This window comes from Pectinophora gossypiella, chromosome 17, assembly GCF_024362695.1.
Source record: "Pectinophora gossypiella chromosome 17, ilPecGoss1.1, whole genome shotgun sequence".
Lineage (NCBI taxonomy): Eukaryota > Metazoa > Arthropoda > Insecta > Lepidoptera > Gelechiidae > Pectinophora > Pectinophora gossypiella.
In genome coordinates this window covers 7,754,522-7,771,178 of record NC_065420.1, presented here as the reverse complement: position 1 = coordinate 7,771,178, position 16,657 = coordinate 7,754,522, and the positions used below count along the sequence as shown (strand labels likewise).

The following is a 16,657-nucleotide window of genomic DNA, read 5'->3' as shown; positions in this document are numbered from 1 at the left end:
TCGAGAAGATTTTGTAACAATGGGAACCAAGCCTGTGAAGGCCAATGTGGAAAAACTAAAATACCGGTGGCTTCATCGTCAATAATTTTTCGTAAGCATTTCAGGACTAATGAGAAGGGTGGAAATGCGTAGAAAAAATTATATTTCCAATTTATGGTAAATGCATCTACGGCGTAAGCATCTGGCTCTTGTTTCCAAGAAGTAAACATGATACATTTAGCATTGCTGCGAGAAGCGAAAAGGTCAATTTCTGGACGTCCAAAGTGATGTATAATGGAATTGAATGCATCATCTGATAGTTCCCACTCTGTGTCCGGATTAATTTTACGAGATTCTGCATCTGCGCAATTATCTTTGGTATTCACATAAGAAGCGAATAACCAAATGTTTCGCTTCTCACACCACTGCCAAATGGATCTAGACAAATTGTTCAAGTGTGGAAACTGAATGCCGCCTAACCGGTTTATGTAGCTGATAGCCGTAGTGTTATCAATACGCAAAATAATAGAAGAGTTTTCGTCATCACTAGCCAAACTCTTTAGTCCTAAAAATGCCGCGAGAAGTTCTAGATAATTAATGTGATGTTCTAATTCTTCTGTCCTCCACCTGCCGCTGACTTTTTCATCATTACACACTGCGCCCCAGCCTGTTCTGGAAGCGTCTGTAAAAATTTCCTTCTTATAATTTACAATTCTCATTGGGCAAGAAGTTGTAAATATATTATTAAGCCACCAATTAAGATCTTCTAAAATGCAGTTTGGTAAAATAATTTTAGTTTCATAATTATTATTATGTTGTTGTAATAAAATGAATTTTTGTCTTTCTAATGTTTTTGTGTACATAAAACCATATTTGGCAGCAGGACAAGCGGAAATTAGAACACCAATTAACTGAGCAAATTCTCGTAAGGTACATCTTGGCAAGCCTGAATATTTTTGAACTAATTGTTCAATACTCTTTCTTTTATCTGCCGGTAAAGACATGGTAAGGTTCTGAGTGTTATAGAGGAAGCCCAAAAATCTACAAGTTTGAGATGGTATCAGTGAACTTTTGTCATAATTAACAACAAAACCTAAACACTGTAAAAGTTTTAAGGTTTCGCGCACGTTAAGTGCGCATTCCTCATAGCTGTTACCAATACATAATATGTCATCCAGATATATAACTGACATGTATCCCTGTCTCCGGAGGTAGGCGATAACCTCCTTCATTATTTTGGTAAACACCCTGGGTGCCACGGATAGGCCGTAAGGCATTGCTGTAAACTCGTATGTGATTAAATCATTAGAATTAGGAGCTTGGAAATTAAAACGCAAATATTTTCTGTCAGATTCGACTATAGGTACTAAAAGATAGGGGTCCATAAGTTACTTAAACTGTCATGAATATTATTACCAAATTCTGGTGTATCGGATGTGGAAGCACCTAGGGCGAATAACAATTCAGGGTCCAAGGCTACTTCGGACGTTGGCTCAGTGACGGGCTCCGCCGAGCCTTGCTCGGACGTCACAACATCCAGCACTTCTGAGACCGGTGCTGCCATCACGTCATCTTGTGGAGTCAACAGGCCCATCTGTGGCTCCGTCGCATCTCGAGATTCCATGTAATTTGTATCTAAAATAAAATACACTCATGTTACCAAATGATTGGCATAATGGGTATTTCATACCAGAAATGTAAATCTAATAAGACTTATGAAGGTATAGAATAATAATAATGTGATTTAGCAAATTGTATGCGTTAGTAAACGCGATTGTCTCGCAGACAAAATAATTTATGTATTTAACGTGCATATCTATTTAAGATTACACGTATTTTCGACATTTTTACTGACACACATACTTGTCTCATGAATAGTTCGCAACTAAACATGCTATTGTAATTGACTCGCAGTCAATTCCAATTTAATGTACATATTATTCACTTATATTTTCTTTTATCGATAGAAAAAGAAAAAACGTGAGAACCCAATTTAAGGTTATAAAATATTACATACCTTCGTTGTTCTCGTCCTCTGACGAGTCTAAGAGACGTCGAATCCGACGTCGAGATGTTTCTTTTTTACGCTTTTCTCGTTCTTCTATTTTCCTTATCTTCCTTTTGTAGCTATCCAATTTTTCTTGTGCACTGCGTTTCGGCATTTTTAATGGCGCGTACGCTCGTTGCCTCGCACGAAAAAAGAATGAAGTTGACAGTTCGGGTACATAGAGAAACAGTAGACTAAAAAATAGTTTTAAATTTGAAATCGATGACTTGAATCGATTTACTCTAAAGAACGTGCGATGTTGCCTGTAGGTTAAAGGGACTACCTTGTATTGATTTATATTATATCTGAAGAATGAAGCGACGAAATATAATTGTGTGTTGCACGTTTTTTTAGATACTTTTGGTTATTGTCAGAAAATTAATGAAAGTTCATTGTTTTTTAATTATTTTCAGTTCCATATTTTTGCGATGGAAAGTTCCACTTGATATCAACTCAGAATCATGGTCTGAATTATTCCTCAAAATTTACGTTACGATGTCACTAACAACCTTTACATAAAAATTAATGCTATCATCAATTGCAACGATACAAGAGCAACATATACCACAAGTGGACCAATGATCTTATTCTTCTATCGTGTGGGTTGTGAGGTAGATGACCAATCTCAGCAACCCTGGTTCCCAAGTTATTAATGGACCGCCAAAAGCCCCTGCCCACGTACATACATCAGCTAGTAACATGCCTTCCGAAGCACGGATCATCTTACTATCGACATTCCGGTGACCAATTACATCGTCAAAATAAATTTAAAACAAATGTAGATATAACTATATGATCCCACCGCATGCATCTTATCATTCACCCCTTGAAGTAGGTCCGCCGTTACGCCTTAAAAGTAAATCATACTATGTGTCCAACAAGTAAATCTGCGTTTAAATGTATATTTTTCCCATTACCAAATTAGAAAAGACGTCAGATTTTCGACCGCTTAAATACTTTTAACGAGCGATAACTTAAGAACAACTTGAAAAAGTAATTTTACGAATCGCAAAGCTAAATTGTAACGAAACCGTCTTCGTTCAAAGTCGCTTTTAAACGGTAAGTAATATTTCTACTTTCCCTTCAGGTATTATCTTTTCATTTAGGAAGACGTCTGGTTAAATTGTGAAACAGTATTTTAATTGGAGCGTGTTTGCTTTTAATAATTTGTGTAAAGGAGCCTATTCAAAATAAGTTTTTTTTATTACATACACCAATCATATTTTAAAAAACAAATATATGATTACCACGTGCACAGCGGTGAAGGAAAACATCGTAAGGAAAGCCACGTACCCGAGAAATGCGTTACAAACATACAAAGGTATGTGACCTACGCCGTTTTGGGTTAGATTTGCCTTCGCGGGTTGGAAGGTTCTCTCTACCTTTTCGGTAGTCGCTTTTGTAAAAAAACCGGACTTGTCAAATCTTCAAGTTAGGTAAGCGGATATGTGTTAGTACATCGTAACGAAAACATTGAAGGTTATTTAGACCATGAGTCTGAGTTCTATTTATTTGTTATTAAATGGAATTTTCTATCGCAAAAGTATAGAATAGAAAATAATTAAAAAAACATGGATTTTGCGACGAAAACTTACACTTGATATTAACTCAAAATCTTGGTTTGAATTATCCCATTCAGTATTCGTTACGATGTTACTAACACCTATTTTTATCCCTGTCACAGACGTGTTTTATAATTCGTTTGCAAGGATTACATTCATTACATTGCTAAGGCCCCGTGCCTTATCGGGTAAGAATTACCTAATATCATTTCCACTAATAACCTTATATATCTTATCACAAATGTCTGCAAAAATGCTTCTGATTTCTTGTATCCTCATTAGCGATTACGGGCTTGAATTTATGTATGTTTATAATTCAATCCAAAATGAAGCATGTAAAACAATGATGAATGAGAGATCTATTCACAAAACTCTTAACTAGGTACATTACAAATCTAGGTACGAACAATCTTCATGACTCGTCATACATAAAACGTAATAAGTCAAGGTACAATGCGCGTCCTAGTTTTATAGGATCAAACGGCCTCCGTGGTTCAGTGGTTGAGCGTTGGGCTCACGATCCGGAGGTCCTGGGTTCGATTCCCGGTGGGGACATATCACAAAAATTACTTTGTGGTCCCTAGTTTGGTTAGGACATTACAGGCTGATCACCTGATTGTCCGAAAGTAAGACGATCCGTGCTTCGGAAGGCACGTTAAGCCGTTGGTCCCCGGTTACTACTTACTGATGTAAGTACGTAGTCGTTACATGAGTCATGTCAAGGGCCTTTGGCGGCTCAATAGTAACCCTGACACCAGGGTTGATGAAGTTGGTAATTCACCTCACAACCCATACGATAGAAGAAGAAGAATCGAAAACAATGCCTACAAGTAATACTACTCTTTGAAAGGTCCTGCCTCACAGACAAAGAGGAGTATTCGTCTTAATACAGTAACGAAGAGTCACTATAAATTAACCAACAAGTAACGAGACAGACAAAGCACTGTGACTCGCTCAACAGTCGCTCAATACTCGCTCACTATGCACTGCATTTACTGTAATGAATTAAGCCTGCACACTGATATTGAACTGAAACTGTCATTAATCAATCAGTATTCACAGTGAATACTAGGTATTTGCCAATAAAAATGCTGTTTTCTAATACTAGCTACTTTGAAGTTAAGAATAAAATGTAGCAACTTTCAAATACTTAAATATCATTTTATTTGAGTAAATATCTGGCTCGTTACGGGAGTATGCTACGGGTTACGACCGTAACGGCGTAGCTGCGTAGCGGCAGAGTAACGCTGTGAGTTACAGTTCCTTAGTTTGTAATTTATTTGCTTTGCCGCTTATGACTGATTCCCGTTATAACTGCAGAGTAGCGACTTATAATAGGACATAATTGAGTAACGACTTACATTAGAAGGACTTGTAACACTGATGTTTAGTAATTACTCAGTAAAAGAAATATATACTAATTTACCTTAGCACGCGGGCTGCACCCGGGGTTAAAAAAAAGCACTGAGCTCACTATCGACACATACGTAGTGGGCAGAGCAACTAGTAATCAAAGACATTTAGCAGCCACTATGGATACGAAAATGGATGTATGAATATCTGGATATGATGAACCTTACGGTGACGTGTTAGAAAAGACCTTGGACATAATCTCTCTGTGTCACTTTTGACAACAGAAAAAATTGACACGTCCAAAACAGTTGACAGTCGAGGGAAACATCCACTTCACCCGGAGACAAGACAGATGATTGTATACTTAATTATATCGACTGTGGAGTAACAAATGACCGGCTCTATTACGGGAACACACGCATTAATCACGGCGAAGCAGATGTCGATTACTTGTCCCGAACGCGGTGTGAACACGTAGTGTAAAGATAACCAGAATACCTAGTCATCTAGCAAATAGTTAATAATGTTAGTGACATCGTATACTCAGGGGGATGATTCAGACCATGATTCTGAGTTGATATCAAGTGGAATTTTCCATCGAAAATTCATTTTTTTTAATTTATTCAAATTATTTTCAATTTTTATTACTTTTGCGATGGAAAATTCCACTTGATATTAACTCAGAATAATCAGCTGAATCATCCCCCTCAGTATTCGTTACGATGTCACTTACACACCGTACAAGTATATACGATAGCCATACAAGCAGGTATGGATGTTAGTGACACCGTAACGAATACTGACGGGGATAAGTCAGACCATGATGCTGAGTTCATATCAAGTGGCATTTCCTGTCGGAAAATTGCCCTCGAAGGACGGAGTCATCTTACTTTTTCGATCAATCAAAATGAGATCAAAAATAGATAGTGTTTTATCAGCTTGCTCTTGAGAGCCCGCGAATCGAATAATATAATTCAGTTGTAGAGATTTCGCATTCAAATCGCTATAGGATGCACAAAGGGATATGGGTTGATGTAATCCTGAATTGGTTTTGTATCGTGGTAATGTAAACGTTTTTGTTAGAGATTGCCGGGGATATTTATACAGTCGTAAACTTTGGTAAGTTTATGTATAGCCTACTTACTGTTCTCCTCACACTATGCTGGAGTGGAAATCCTTCCGGTTACCAGTTTGTTACAAAACCGACAAACCACGGCTCTACAATTGATTTATAAGGTTGTATTACAATGACACAAGTAACCCGTATCCAGATAGTCTGAATCCCAAGTCGTTAAAAAACGTACCAATACTACTACTTTCGAAGTATAAATCTTTTTAAACATAAAAAGGTGACCATAATATTGACCTTTACTTTGATTATAAAAACCTTCTAAACTTCATATTTTGACCTTGAAATAAGTAAAATTAAAATTCTATAAATTTTAAACGTTCTTATAAAGCAAAAGAAATAGAATGCTTTGTAGAAAGATACATTACCTACTTGTACGAAAAACATCATTGCCCTATTTTTTAAAGATTAAGTTTAAATTTCTTTCCCTGTTTCTCCTTATAACTTACATACCTACAAATTTAAAAGTACAGCGTTGGTTATCAAAGTCCCAGTAACGAAGCGATTTGATCAGATGAAATCGATTTGCAACGGCACTCAATTTCAACTTGATGATTTCTATCAGATTGGTCGCCTCTGCAAATATCCGAGGGACCGGCTCTCCATCAAGTTTGTAAGAGTTAACTCTTGCTGCGATAAATAAGTAATTTTCGGGTAGTGCCATGAGAAACAAGGTCTTAAACTGGTTCGTTTAGCTTGATGTTCGCTGCGCTCAGAAATGGGAGAGCGGAATAAGCGGGCAGGGGTGCGGGATTTAGTACGTAACTGTTTTCAAAGTTGCGGGCCCGGCTCGCTTCTCCGACTCCATGTGCATCCATCTTAAACAACGAACTCTATGTACTGGCGAATCTTAAAACACTAATTATAAAATCTCAAATTTAACTGTCTTTGACATAAAAATTTGCTTTCTATTCATTACATTTAATAGCTAATTATGTAATAGCTCTATGCATAATTATTTAACCGTTTTAGTATTTATTTTTTTCTAAATTTCAGAGAATGCCTCCTTAAAATATATTTTTTATACGTTGTAAATTAGAAGGAGTGCCCAAAATACAATATTTGCACATACAACATGAAGAGAAACTTCTATAAAAAAATTCTAGAAATATTTTAAGAGACAAAACTTCTCCAGCACTCGTAATGACAGTGGAAAAGCTTTTTCATTAAAACCACGCTAAAAACAGCGTGAAGATAAATAACACAAATGTATCATTATAGCCATTAGTTTTACTTAAACAAGACAAAAGCGGAGTTTAATATTCTCTTTAACATAAAAAGAAATAATGAAAGCTCCACTTTTTGTAGCAGGCTAGTGGAGTCCTAGGTGGATTAATGAGAGAACTGTGCAGTAGAACTTTTGTTTAGCGCAGTGCAATGGTTCATTACGGCCATTCGAGCGGAAAATTTGTCTCGGCATCGTTTCTGCACTACGCTGCCTCCACTCGCTCGCTGGCTTGGAAAGTACTACTATCTGCTCGTTATGGTCCCCTTTAGTTATAGGCAATTGACGTGTTTACCGTTTCGTTCAACATCATTGTAGGATCATCAGAGTACACATATTAATAGTCAATATTTTATTTTATTTAATTAACCACCATTTATAAGTAACGCGTAGTCTAATTTCCTTTTCAATAAAGTACATATAATAAGTTTTGAGTGTTTTTTTACGATTATATAAAAGAGTAGCGGATAAATAGGCTTTTTTCCGCGGCAGTTGTATGTGCCATTAAACGAAATAACCCATAAAATCCATCCAAAAATATCACATCAACGCTACTATATTTTTATTACTTATACAAAATGTGAATATCGCGTCGTTAGAAAGGTTGACGAATATCTACAAAATGGTTGAGTTAGCTAGTGATGTTTGAGCACGTAAATTCATAACGCTACCTTCTGTTGGCGAGCGTTATTTAAAATTCGGGATTCAAACAGGAGCGATGAATGTTTCAACACAAAAGTTGCCTGTGACGTTCGTGCGGTTTACTCAAACACCAACTTCAGGACGAACAATTTTATGCAAACACTTGGGTAATGTTGAAAAGGTGAATGTGAACACAGCAACCAAAACCGTATGAGTGTTATAAGTAAAAAACTTGAAACAATAAAAATGACATTTGAACGTGGAACGTGTACAGTAGGTGACGTTATTTTGAATTTAGATAGGTACTTTACATGATCAGCAACTGATCACCTAATGATATAAATATATAATCAGCTTGTACCTAGTTGCCTAGCGACTTATAGTTACTTATCCTTGAAAGTTGGTGTTAACAAAGAAATCCTTTAAGGCAGTCTAGGCTAGTAAGTAACGCCTGTTACGATCGTGTACTAAAACAAGATTATAAGATTAACTTTACGGCGCCGGGAAGTAGTCATAAAATATACCGTAACTCTATACTTGCGCCGACAAGGTTCAAATTAAAACGGCTATTTATTGAACAAAGGCGGTTGCCAATGCCAAAAAGAAAGTTTTACACTGATGTTCATTTGTCATGCGTTAGTTGAGCGAAACTATCGATAAATAAGTAGTTCTCAAATACAAAAGTTTTCATCTCCAAATAGCCTTACTATCTATCGATTAATATTTCTAATAACGATAGACTAATTATTAACTCTCGGTAGTCGATTATCGATTGGCAATGCTATCACGAGCGCCAAGCTCGTAAACAGTATAAGTTACAAAGTTTACTTAACTATTAGGAGTATTTCATGATACGGAAGTTTACAGAACCCTTTAGTGGGCGATTCTAACTCGTGTTGGGCTGTTTACGGATCATATTGCGTCTGTTAGATTTGTGTGTAATAACGTGACAAAATCTACAAACCTGTAATTCCCCTATAGGTAGGTATTTACCAGCCTACAGCCTGTGTATTACATAGGTTTCTGTAAAGGAATATGTGGGCTGTGTATAGGATATATATCTATATTCAATTACAGAATCATGTATATACCTGTTAAACCAATCAACATTTGAAGCGTACACATACATTATTATATCGCGTGATTACAAATGACATCGTGTTATCAAAGCCGTATCTAAAGTTGTTTAATATTAAATCAGTGTGGAGAGGTTTATCTTTACTGCCCGGTAAGCACATACGTGCGGAATGTGTATTTACAATTTGTTATCTGACATCGAATAGATTATACTTAAAATCGATTCTATTTATGTGATTTTGTTGTTGTTCGCAAGTTTTGCACAATAATGTGCGCGTTAACTTTCTTGCAAACGGCGACGCCAATATCCAGAAATGTTTTGGCGGCGAGGGGGTGCTGCCGCCAAAGGATGTTATCGGGGTACTGAACAGAGCATAGTACCCCGCTAGCCACAAGTTGGTAGTGTGACTAGGGATCGACGATCCAACGGTGTTATGTTGGAAGTTGTATATATGCGTCTTGCTGTGTAAACTTCGATATCGCGTTTCACGATAGCTTGAAGACTGCATTATTCAATGTGGCGCCATCTGTTGCATGTGGGCGGAACTAGCTGACCAACTAGTTAGATCCGCCACAATGTGACTGTTGTAGGTTAAATATTATGAATAAAACGGAACACAAACAGTCCAGTTTTATCTTTATTATAACGCCGTATGTTATCCGGATTCTATATGTATAATACATAATACGACGATCCACATTTTGTCAAGACAAACATATTTCGGTACCGCATCGATAAGTAATTGTATGTAAACAACCTTCCGCCGCCTTACAGTGAATATTAATGGTAAAAAAGAATATTAAAACACTTCGACAAAAACCTGGAGGTAATCTAATCTAATCTAATCTAGCCTACAAGATCCCACTGCTGGGCAAAGGCCTCCCCTTCCTCTTTCCATTTTTCGCGGTCCTGTGCGTATTCCGGCCGGTGGAGGTAATATCAGATTATTAAATGAATACTATAGTATTTGTTGTACTATATCGTCGTACATAGTAAATACCTCGTAAGCGCATACTGATGTTATTTTTACTAACAAAACCACGCAACATATACGCTAGTTTTAATCCACGTTAAAAAATGTAGTCTGGGTTTTATGAAAGCGCTCTGTTAGACCGAGCCTTCCGGCAAACCGAAATACTTAGACTCTCATATCGGCTTTTGACAGATTTATTTTAGTAAATCCTAGAAGTACCTAAATTGGGTAGTTAAACGCCAAGTGTGTGTGGGTGTGTATGTGAGTAGTATTCCTATACTATCCTACCTCCCTAGTCCTAAAAATAGTCTAGTTCTTTCTTTTTCTCTTACAAAAAGTCAACATTGCTCTCAAAATTTTGTATTATTATACTTACACAAAGACGCCATAAAACGATGCAACGCGCTGCCGTAGCAACGCCGGAAACTAGTTTGACGAACAATATTTTCCCGTTTGTGCACTCTACACATTTTACATGCATAATTTTAACTTGTTCACCTTTTTGCCAGTTAGTTTGTTTGCTACTAGCTACTTACAAATGGGTCGTATTGTGAACGAGGCATAATTATTGTGCTCATGACGACGCTTTGCTGATCCTATGGATAGTGCGATACTGCAGTAATTACAACGCAGGGTACAACAATACGTCTGTCTATCATAGCCTGAAGTAGGTCAAACAATCTCTTGACTTTACGGTACCGAATAACGGGATGTTGAGAAATAAATACAAAATAAACCATACGTAAGTATATTAAAACATTTAATTTATTAAGTACATTAAACTTTGAATCAGTCGATTTTATTAATACTTTGGATTGTATAAAAAAATAATTATTATCTGTCTATCCTAGTTCTTTTTATAAATCTGTAAAGATGAACGAACGTGGATTTATACTACTTATTTCAAAATACTTACTTTCCTATTCACATCGCCGACTGTTAAAAATGCTTTTCAAGTAACTGTGCTCCTCTCTCCTTCTACATAAAGGATTTCGAATTTCTTCGCTTTTAAAAGATCCTGTTGAAACGCTTTCACTACCTACTGTGTTCAAGTCTTTATTCAGGTCTTTGGGCTCCGACAGACCTTTTGTGTTACGTATTGTATTTAAGCATTTGCTTGCTCAAAATGCCTACTCTATGCTTATCCATATAGGTATATATACGCACGACGAAAAGGGTTGAGTCGCGATTTCCATTAAAAAGATAAAACATAGTTTCTATCACGTTTGGGATGTCCTTTTATTGAACTAAAATCGTCCTTTTTTCAGGTCCCATTCAATTGTAAAATACTTTTGGATTGAGCATCTGTAAGGCCACAGACCTTACCTTCTACAGGCAATCAATTTTTAAATTGTAAAGAAGCTTAAATGTTCAAAGACTTGGATAAATTGATTTATGAATGCCAGTAACTTTCCCCACAGTACCTCTCATTTTTTGTAAAATAAAATTACCAAAACGTTATTTAACTTAAAATCCGTTTTACTGCAACCATCGCTAAACCGGATCTCGTCATCAAGACCGAATCGTTTTAAAGAGAACTTCAAGAGAATGACTGATCCTGATCACATAAGCTCACCTGATCAAATATACATACAGCGCAAGATGAACTAAGTACCTACGCTTAACCGAGCTTTCTAATAGACCTATGTGAATATATGGTGAGCCGTATCGCCGTCTATAGTGGTTGACACACACACACACAGTACATTACTCAGCAATCGTTTGTATGTGTAAATGGTTGCTGAGTAGCCATTATTCGAGTATAGACCTGCATACTATTATAATACAGATCAGAAAGTGAAGTCGGAATGTTTGCGCCTAGGCGTATAACTCTATAAAACTTTATATTCACTTCTGGGCGTAGTTACTAATACGCTCTTGAGCTTCTGATTTTTATTTTTTAAGAAACATGTTGAGCTATCCAAAACAGCAGCTCGGCAACCCTACAAAACGTCCCGCACCTCACCTGATTAAATTAAATTAAATTCATGATTAAATAAAGGTTTATTTAATCATGAATTTAATTTACTATAATTATTTATAAAAAAAAACATGTATCGTTCGATAAAAAAAGTTAACAAAAATTCAGCAAGTCCACTTGAATCTTTAGTGACAAGTTTTTCTTTTGTCCCACGAACAATAAACCCTCTTTGAATTCTGAAGACAGATTGGAACTCCATACAAACCGCTGAACTCTGCGTTTTAGAAAAGGCTCAGGCAGGCTTTGCTCACTGTTTTCATTTCATTTTTTCTTGTTTGCAAGTATTTTATTTTAAAAAGTAGTCGTCGTCGTTTCCCTAGTGTTATCCCGTTTTTCACAGGGTCCGCTTACCTAATCTAAAGATTTGACAGGTCCGGGTTTTAAAAAAGTAGCAGTTTATTACATTTTCTTTACGTTCCTAAAATATCGGAATTCAGTTTTAACATAAATTACCACAATAAGTACATTAAATTAATACTAATATAGTTTCATTTCGGTCAGAAAATTTTAATTAACCAAACATACCACCAAACCACAGGCGAATGAAACGTTTTTTTTTAATATTATAACTCCATATAAACTTGAAATTCTAACAGAGCGCACGACTCGGTAGGTATTTTTTTCTACTTTCACCTTATAACAGTAATTAATTATTAAAACTAACTAGCACAAAAGCTTATAATTAAATGAAAAGACAGCGATAAGTAAATAAATCCTTTATTCTGGGTTTTCAGTTAGACCGCCGAGAAGACACGTTTCACATAGTCCCCAAAACTTCGAGACAGAATACCCAATGTGAAAATGTGTAAGCCCATCTGTCGCCTAGAACACCAGACAAACTGTGAGACTAACTGTGATATATAAAGTGAAAAATAGAGCCCAAAATGAAATCCAGTACATTTTAGTGGAGAGGGTACAAATCTTCTCAGTTATTTCATTTGCACGTACAAGAATACTTTCAAGTCTAGATACTTACACAAATGTATACTGGCTTTAAACACTAACTACTTACTTACTAACTAAAAATTATAAAAAACAAAAAATTACGGTGGAAGGAAAGTGAAAAATAAAGAGAGTTTATGTTTAACTATTGTTTCTTACGAGGTTAACGTATAATTTATTATTAAGTAAATACGCTTTTTTTCTGATGTACGTGACTGCAAGAAAGATTATATAACATAACTTGCACCGTTTTATAAAGTAGAGCTATCTAGAGCTACAACATAATATGACTTTCTTACTTAGCTTACAGTTTCTTGTCTGATTGTGCAATAAAAATATTGTATTGTACATAGGAAACCGGAGAGATTCATTTATAAAGAACACTACGAAAGGGGTAAACCTTAAAGATCATTAAATTCATGACAGAAATAAAATAAAAGGTACAGATCGTGTAGTATTTGGTGAAGGATTCGGCGGAAAGAAGAGAGGAATGGCGATTATTCCACCTATAAGAGGGAAGCTTTTAAATTTTGAGAGAGATTGTGCACATACTAAAATTTATTATAATGTCGCCTGTATAATTGTATGTGTTAGTTGAAATAACAAGTTGCCAGAAAGACAAAATTTAGTAAAGAAATACTTTTATGCGTAAAAATCTATGGATACTTAAATCAATGCAAAACCAAAGTTACTTTTAAATTAATTCCACTGTCGTCAATAGTAGCAGTTGCTTACAAAGAGCACAATAAAAAGCGAATTCTAAAGTGCTAAAGTGTTCAATGTAGTTGAAACCTTTGATTCAAAGGCAAAATAGAGAATCGATGCAAAGTAGTGCAAAGGGGAGGAAATGGAAACTGGAGACTGTGGTAGGAACATTGGAAAGTCCTTGCGATATTATTGAGTTAAAATGCTGCCAACAAATGAAAGATAATCCATACTGTTATACAGTACAATACTTAGTTAATAGGTAATTATGATATAATAATTTAGAACTATACAAACTTTTTACTAATCTTGCTAAGTACGTAAGTATATGGAAATTTTGTTGTTACAGTACTATGAGTATTGTCGTTTAAGTTCGATCGTTTTTGCCTACGAAAAATACGTGGAAAATAATGCTTACTTACAAAAGTATAGTCGTTCTGAACCTGTTTATTAAGTTGTCTTAGTTTGTAATAGTATACAGTCTGTATAATATTTTCAGTGAAAAACTGAGATCGCATAGATTTTATCACGTGATCATTTGATTACGTCTAAATAAAATCGTATAAAATCCAAAACCCTTTGAACTTCTTACGTATCTTCTAAACTTGCTTAACAAAATGGTAGAATTTATTCATGATTTACTTTACACACCAGCTTAGTCAAGTATTATGGGTTTATTCACTCCGATTTTTCTCTAAAACAAACTTTAAAGAAAGGGAATATATGAAGCTATCACTGGCTTAGCACTAAAATGTTTCTATCTTATAAATTTTAAGAGCTTGGAACCTTGCCTCGTCGATCGCGAGCTAAACGATTTTTAAACGGTTAGTGGGAGTCGTGAAAAGTTAGAGCTACAACATAAAAAGCACAGCTGAAAAATAATTAAAAACATCTTCAAAAGGTTGAGCACTTACAATGTCATCTGTCGTTACTGTAATATTATGATTCGAAAATTTTCATTACTTATTGATTGAAAAGTATTCATAACGTATTGTAATAACGTATTGTAATAACGTATATTCATAACGTATGGTCTAGATCGGCCACATTGAAAGAATTCATCTAAAAAGCAATATTGTAGTTTGGCGCAAGCATATAAAACTAAGTGCGCTGTGTCAACAAAAATCAAATAGCAATATTGCTTTTTTAGAGGAATTGCTTCAGTGTGCCTTTTTAAGCTCCCAGGTCAAGTTAGGTAGGTAGGTATCTAACGCTCTAACCACTATATCGGACGTTTTAAGTAACAGTTTCTTTGATGACATCTAATCTGCATTTTACGTCACTCCAATTAGATATTGTCTAAGATGTAATATCATTGTGACTAAGTAATCATGTAAATGCAGTATTGGAATGAACCACAGCGAATGGCACAGGTCGGGCCAATATCTATGTTAATCTAGAGATTCCACTGCCAGAGAACTTTTATGCGCTTTTAAATTGAATTCTGTAAACCACAACGAGAAATAGGACACGGAAAAGTGTGGAAATTGAAAATGTTAATAAAATTAAAATTTTCCGTAGTAACGAATACTCCCGGCCGACTTTATTAATTTTGAAACCGAGTTAATATATAATTAGCACTATTATGCTTTACCCAGATATTTTCAAGTCTTTGCTTGGTTTCTGAATAAAACCAACTCTCTATCAATATCCTTTTGAATTCATCCTGTGAGATATAATGAGTACTTATTTATTTTTATTCGTTTGTAAATATTAATTTTCGAGTTTGATTAAGTAGTGATTCAAACAGAAACCCAAAAATATCTTTGCTTAGTGGGTAATATAGTTAGTTACACATTGAATCGTCAATTTTGCCGAAGTAAATATTCTCTGTCAAACATCTCCGCGTAAAACTACTGCAGCTTCTCAACAAGCTGTATAGCCGATGATTATATTCTAGATCTTCTTTGATAATTTAAAAAACATCACGATTAAAGTTCCTTCGCAAAAAGCAAATTGATCGAAATTAATAAAACTTATCGAAAGTTAGCATATAATAATATTATGGATTATAATTTATAAATTGTCATCAATTGTCTAGAGCAATAAGGCCGGCCAAATTGTACTGTATTCATGTGTTATGTCTGATTGTTATAATTTAATTCTGTGGAATAAAGTATATTTGATTTGATTTGAATTATGATCCAAACAGTTTCTAAGAACAAAATCACAAGCATGATTAAATTATCTGTTTTGGAATTTATAATATTTATAACACATATCATAATCTCGACTGAACTAGTGGAAACACGTACAATATAATGATAACCAAACAAATTCTTGGTAAAATGTGGTTTCGTATTATTAGGTTTATTTACAGCTGTCATGACGTCGCGTCACACGTAAGCTCATCGCATTCAAAATGGAAATCATTGCCGCGCTATGATTCAATTTCTATGTAACTCGTATGTAATATTTGTAGTGATGGGCGAATGTGAATGATTCATTGGAATGGGTAGCTATTCGAACTAATCGATTGAAAAAAATCATTCATTATTTACACACATTTTTAAGTTTATGTCCTTTAAAAAATACCTACTACTAATTATATAATATATAAAAATACTGAAAAATTACTTATCAGTGGTCTAGTGGTTAGAGCATTCGGCTCATGATCAGGAGGTACGGTTTCGATTCCCGATTGGTACATTGTCGAAATCACTTTATGAGACTGTCCTTTGTTTGGTAATGACTTTTCAGGCTTGAACCACCTGTTTGTCTGAAAAGTAAGATGAGTCCCGGTCCCGTAAAAATACCTCCACCAACCCGCAGTGGAGCAGCGTGGTGGAGTATGGTTCACACCCCCTCCGGTTGATTGAGGGAAGGCATGTGCCCAGCAGTGAGACGTATATAGGCTGTTTATGTTATGTTACTTAAAAATGTAAGAACTGATTGTGACCAAAAACTGAAAAAAATAAGGTATACCTGTACTGTGTGGTATAATATACAACGAAAACAAAGAAATTAAGTTATTGCACACATTAAAGAAACAACAAATTTATTCAAATATCAAATTGACTTAGAGATTGGATTAGAGATAT

At 35.4% G+C, this 16,657-nt stretch overlaps 1 protein-coding gene across 1 annotated transcript; it reads right to left on the bottom strand.

The window, feature by feature from the left end:
• Positions 1 to 248: 248 nt before the first annotated feature.
• LOC126374276 (uncharacterized) lies at positions 249 to 2,352 on the bottom strand. Its single transcript, XM_050020797.1, has 2 exons — positions 1,997 to 2,352; positions 249 to 1,614 (listed from the first exon to the last, which is right to left on the bottom strand). The coding sequence occupies exons 1-2, from the start codon at positions 2,139 to 2,141 to the stop codon at positions 1,346 to 1,348; spliced, it is 414 nt and encodes a 137-aa protein (XP_049876754.1). The 5' UTR covers positions 2,142 to 2,352; the 3' UTR covers positions 249 to 1,345.
• Positions 2,353 to 16,657: the final 14,305 nt, after the last annotated feature.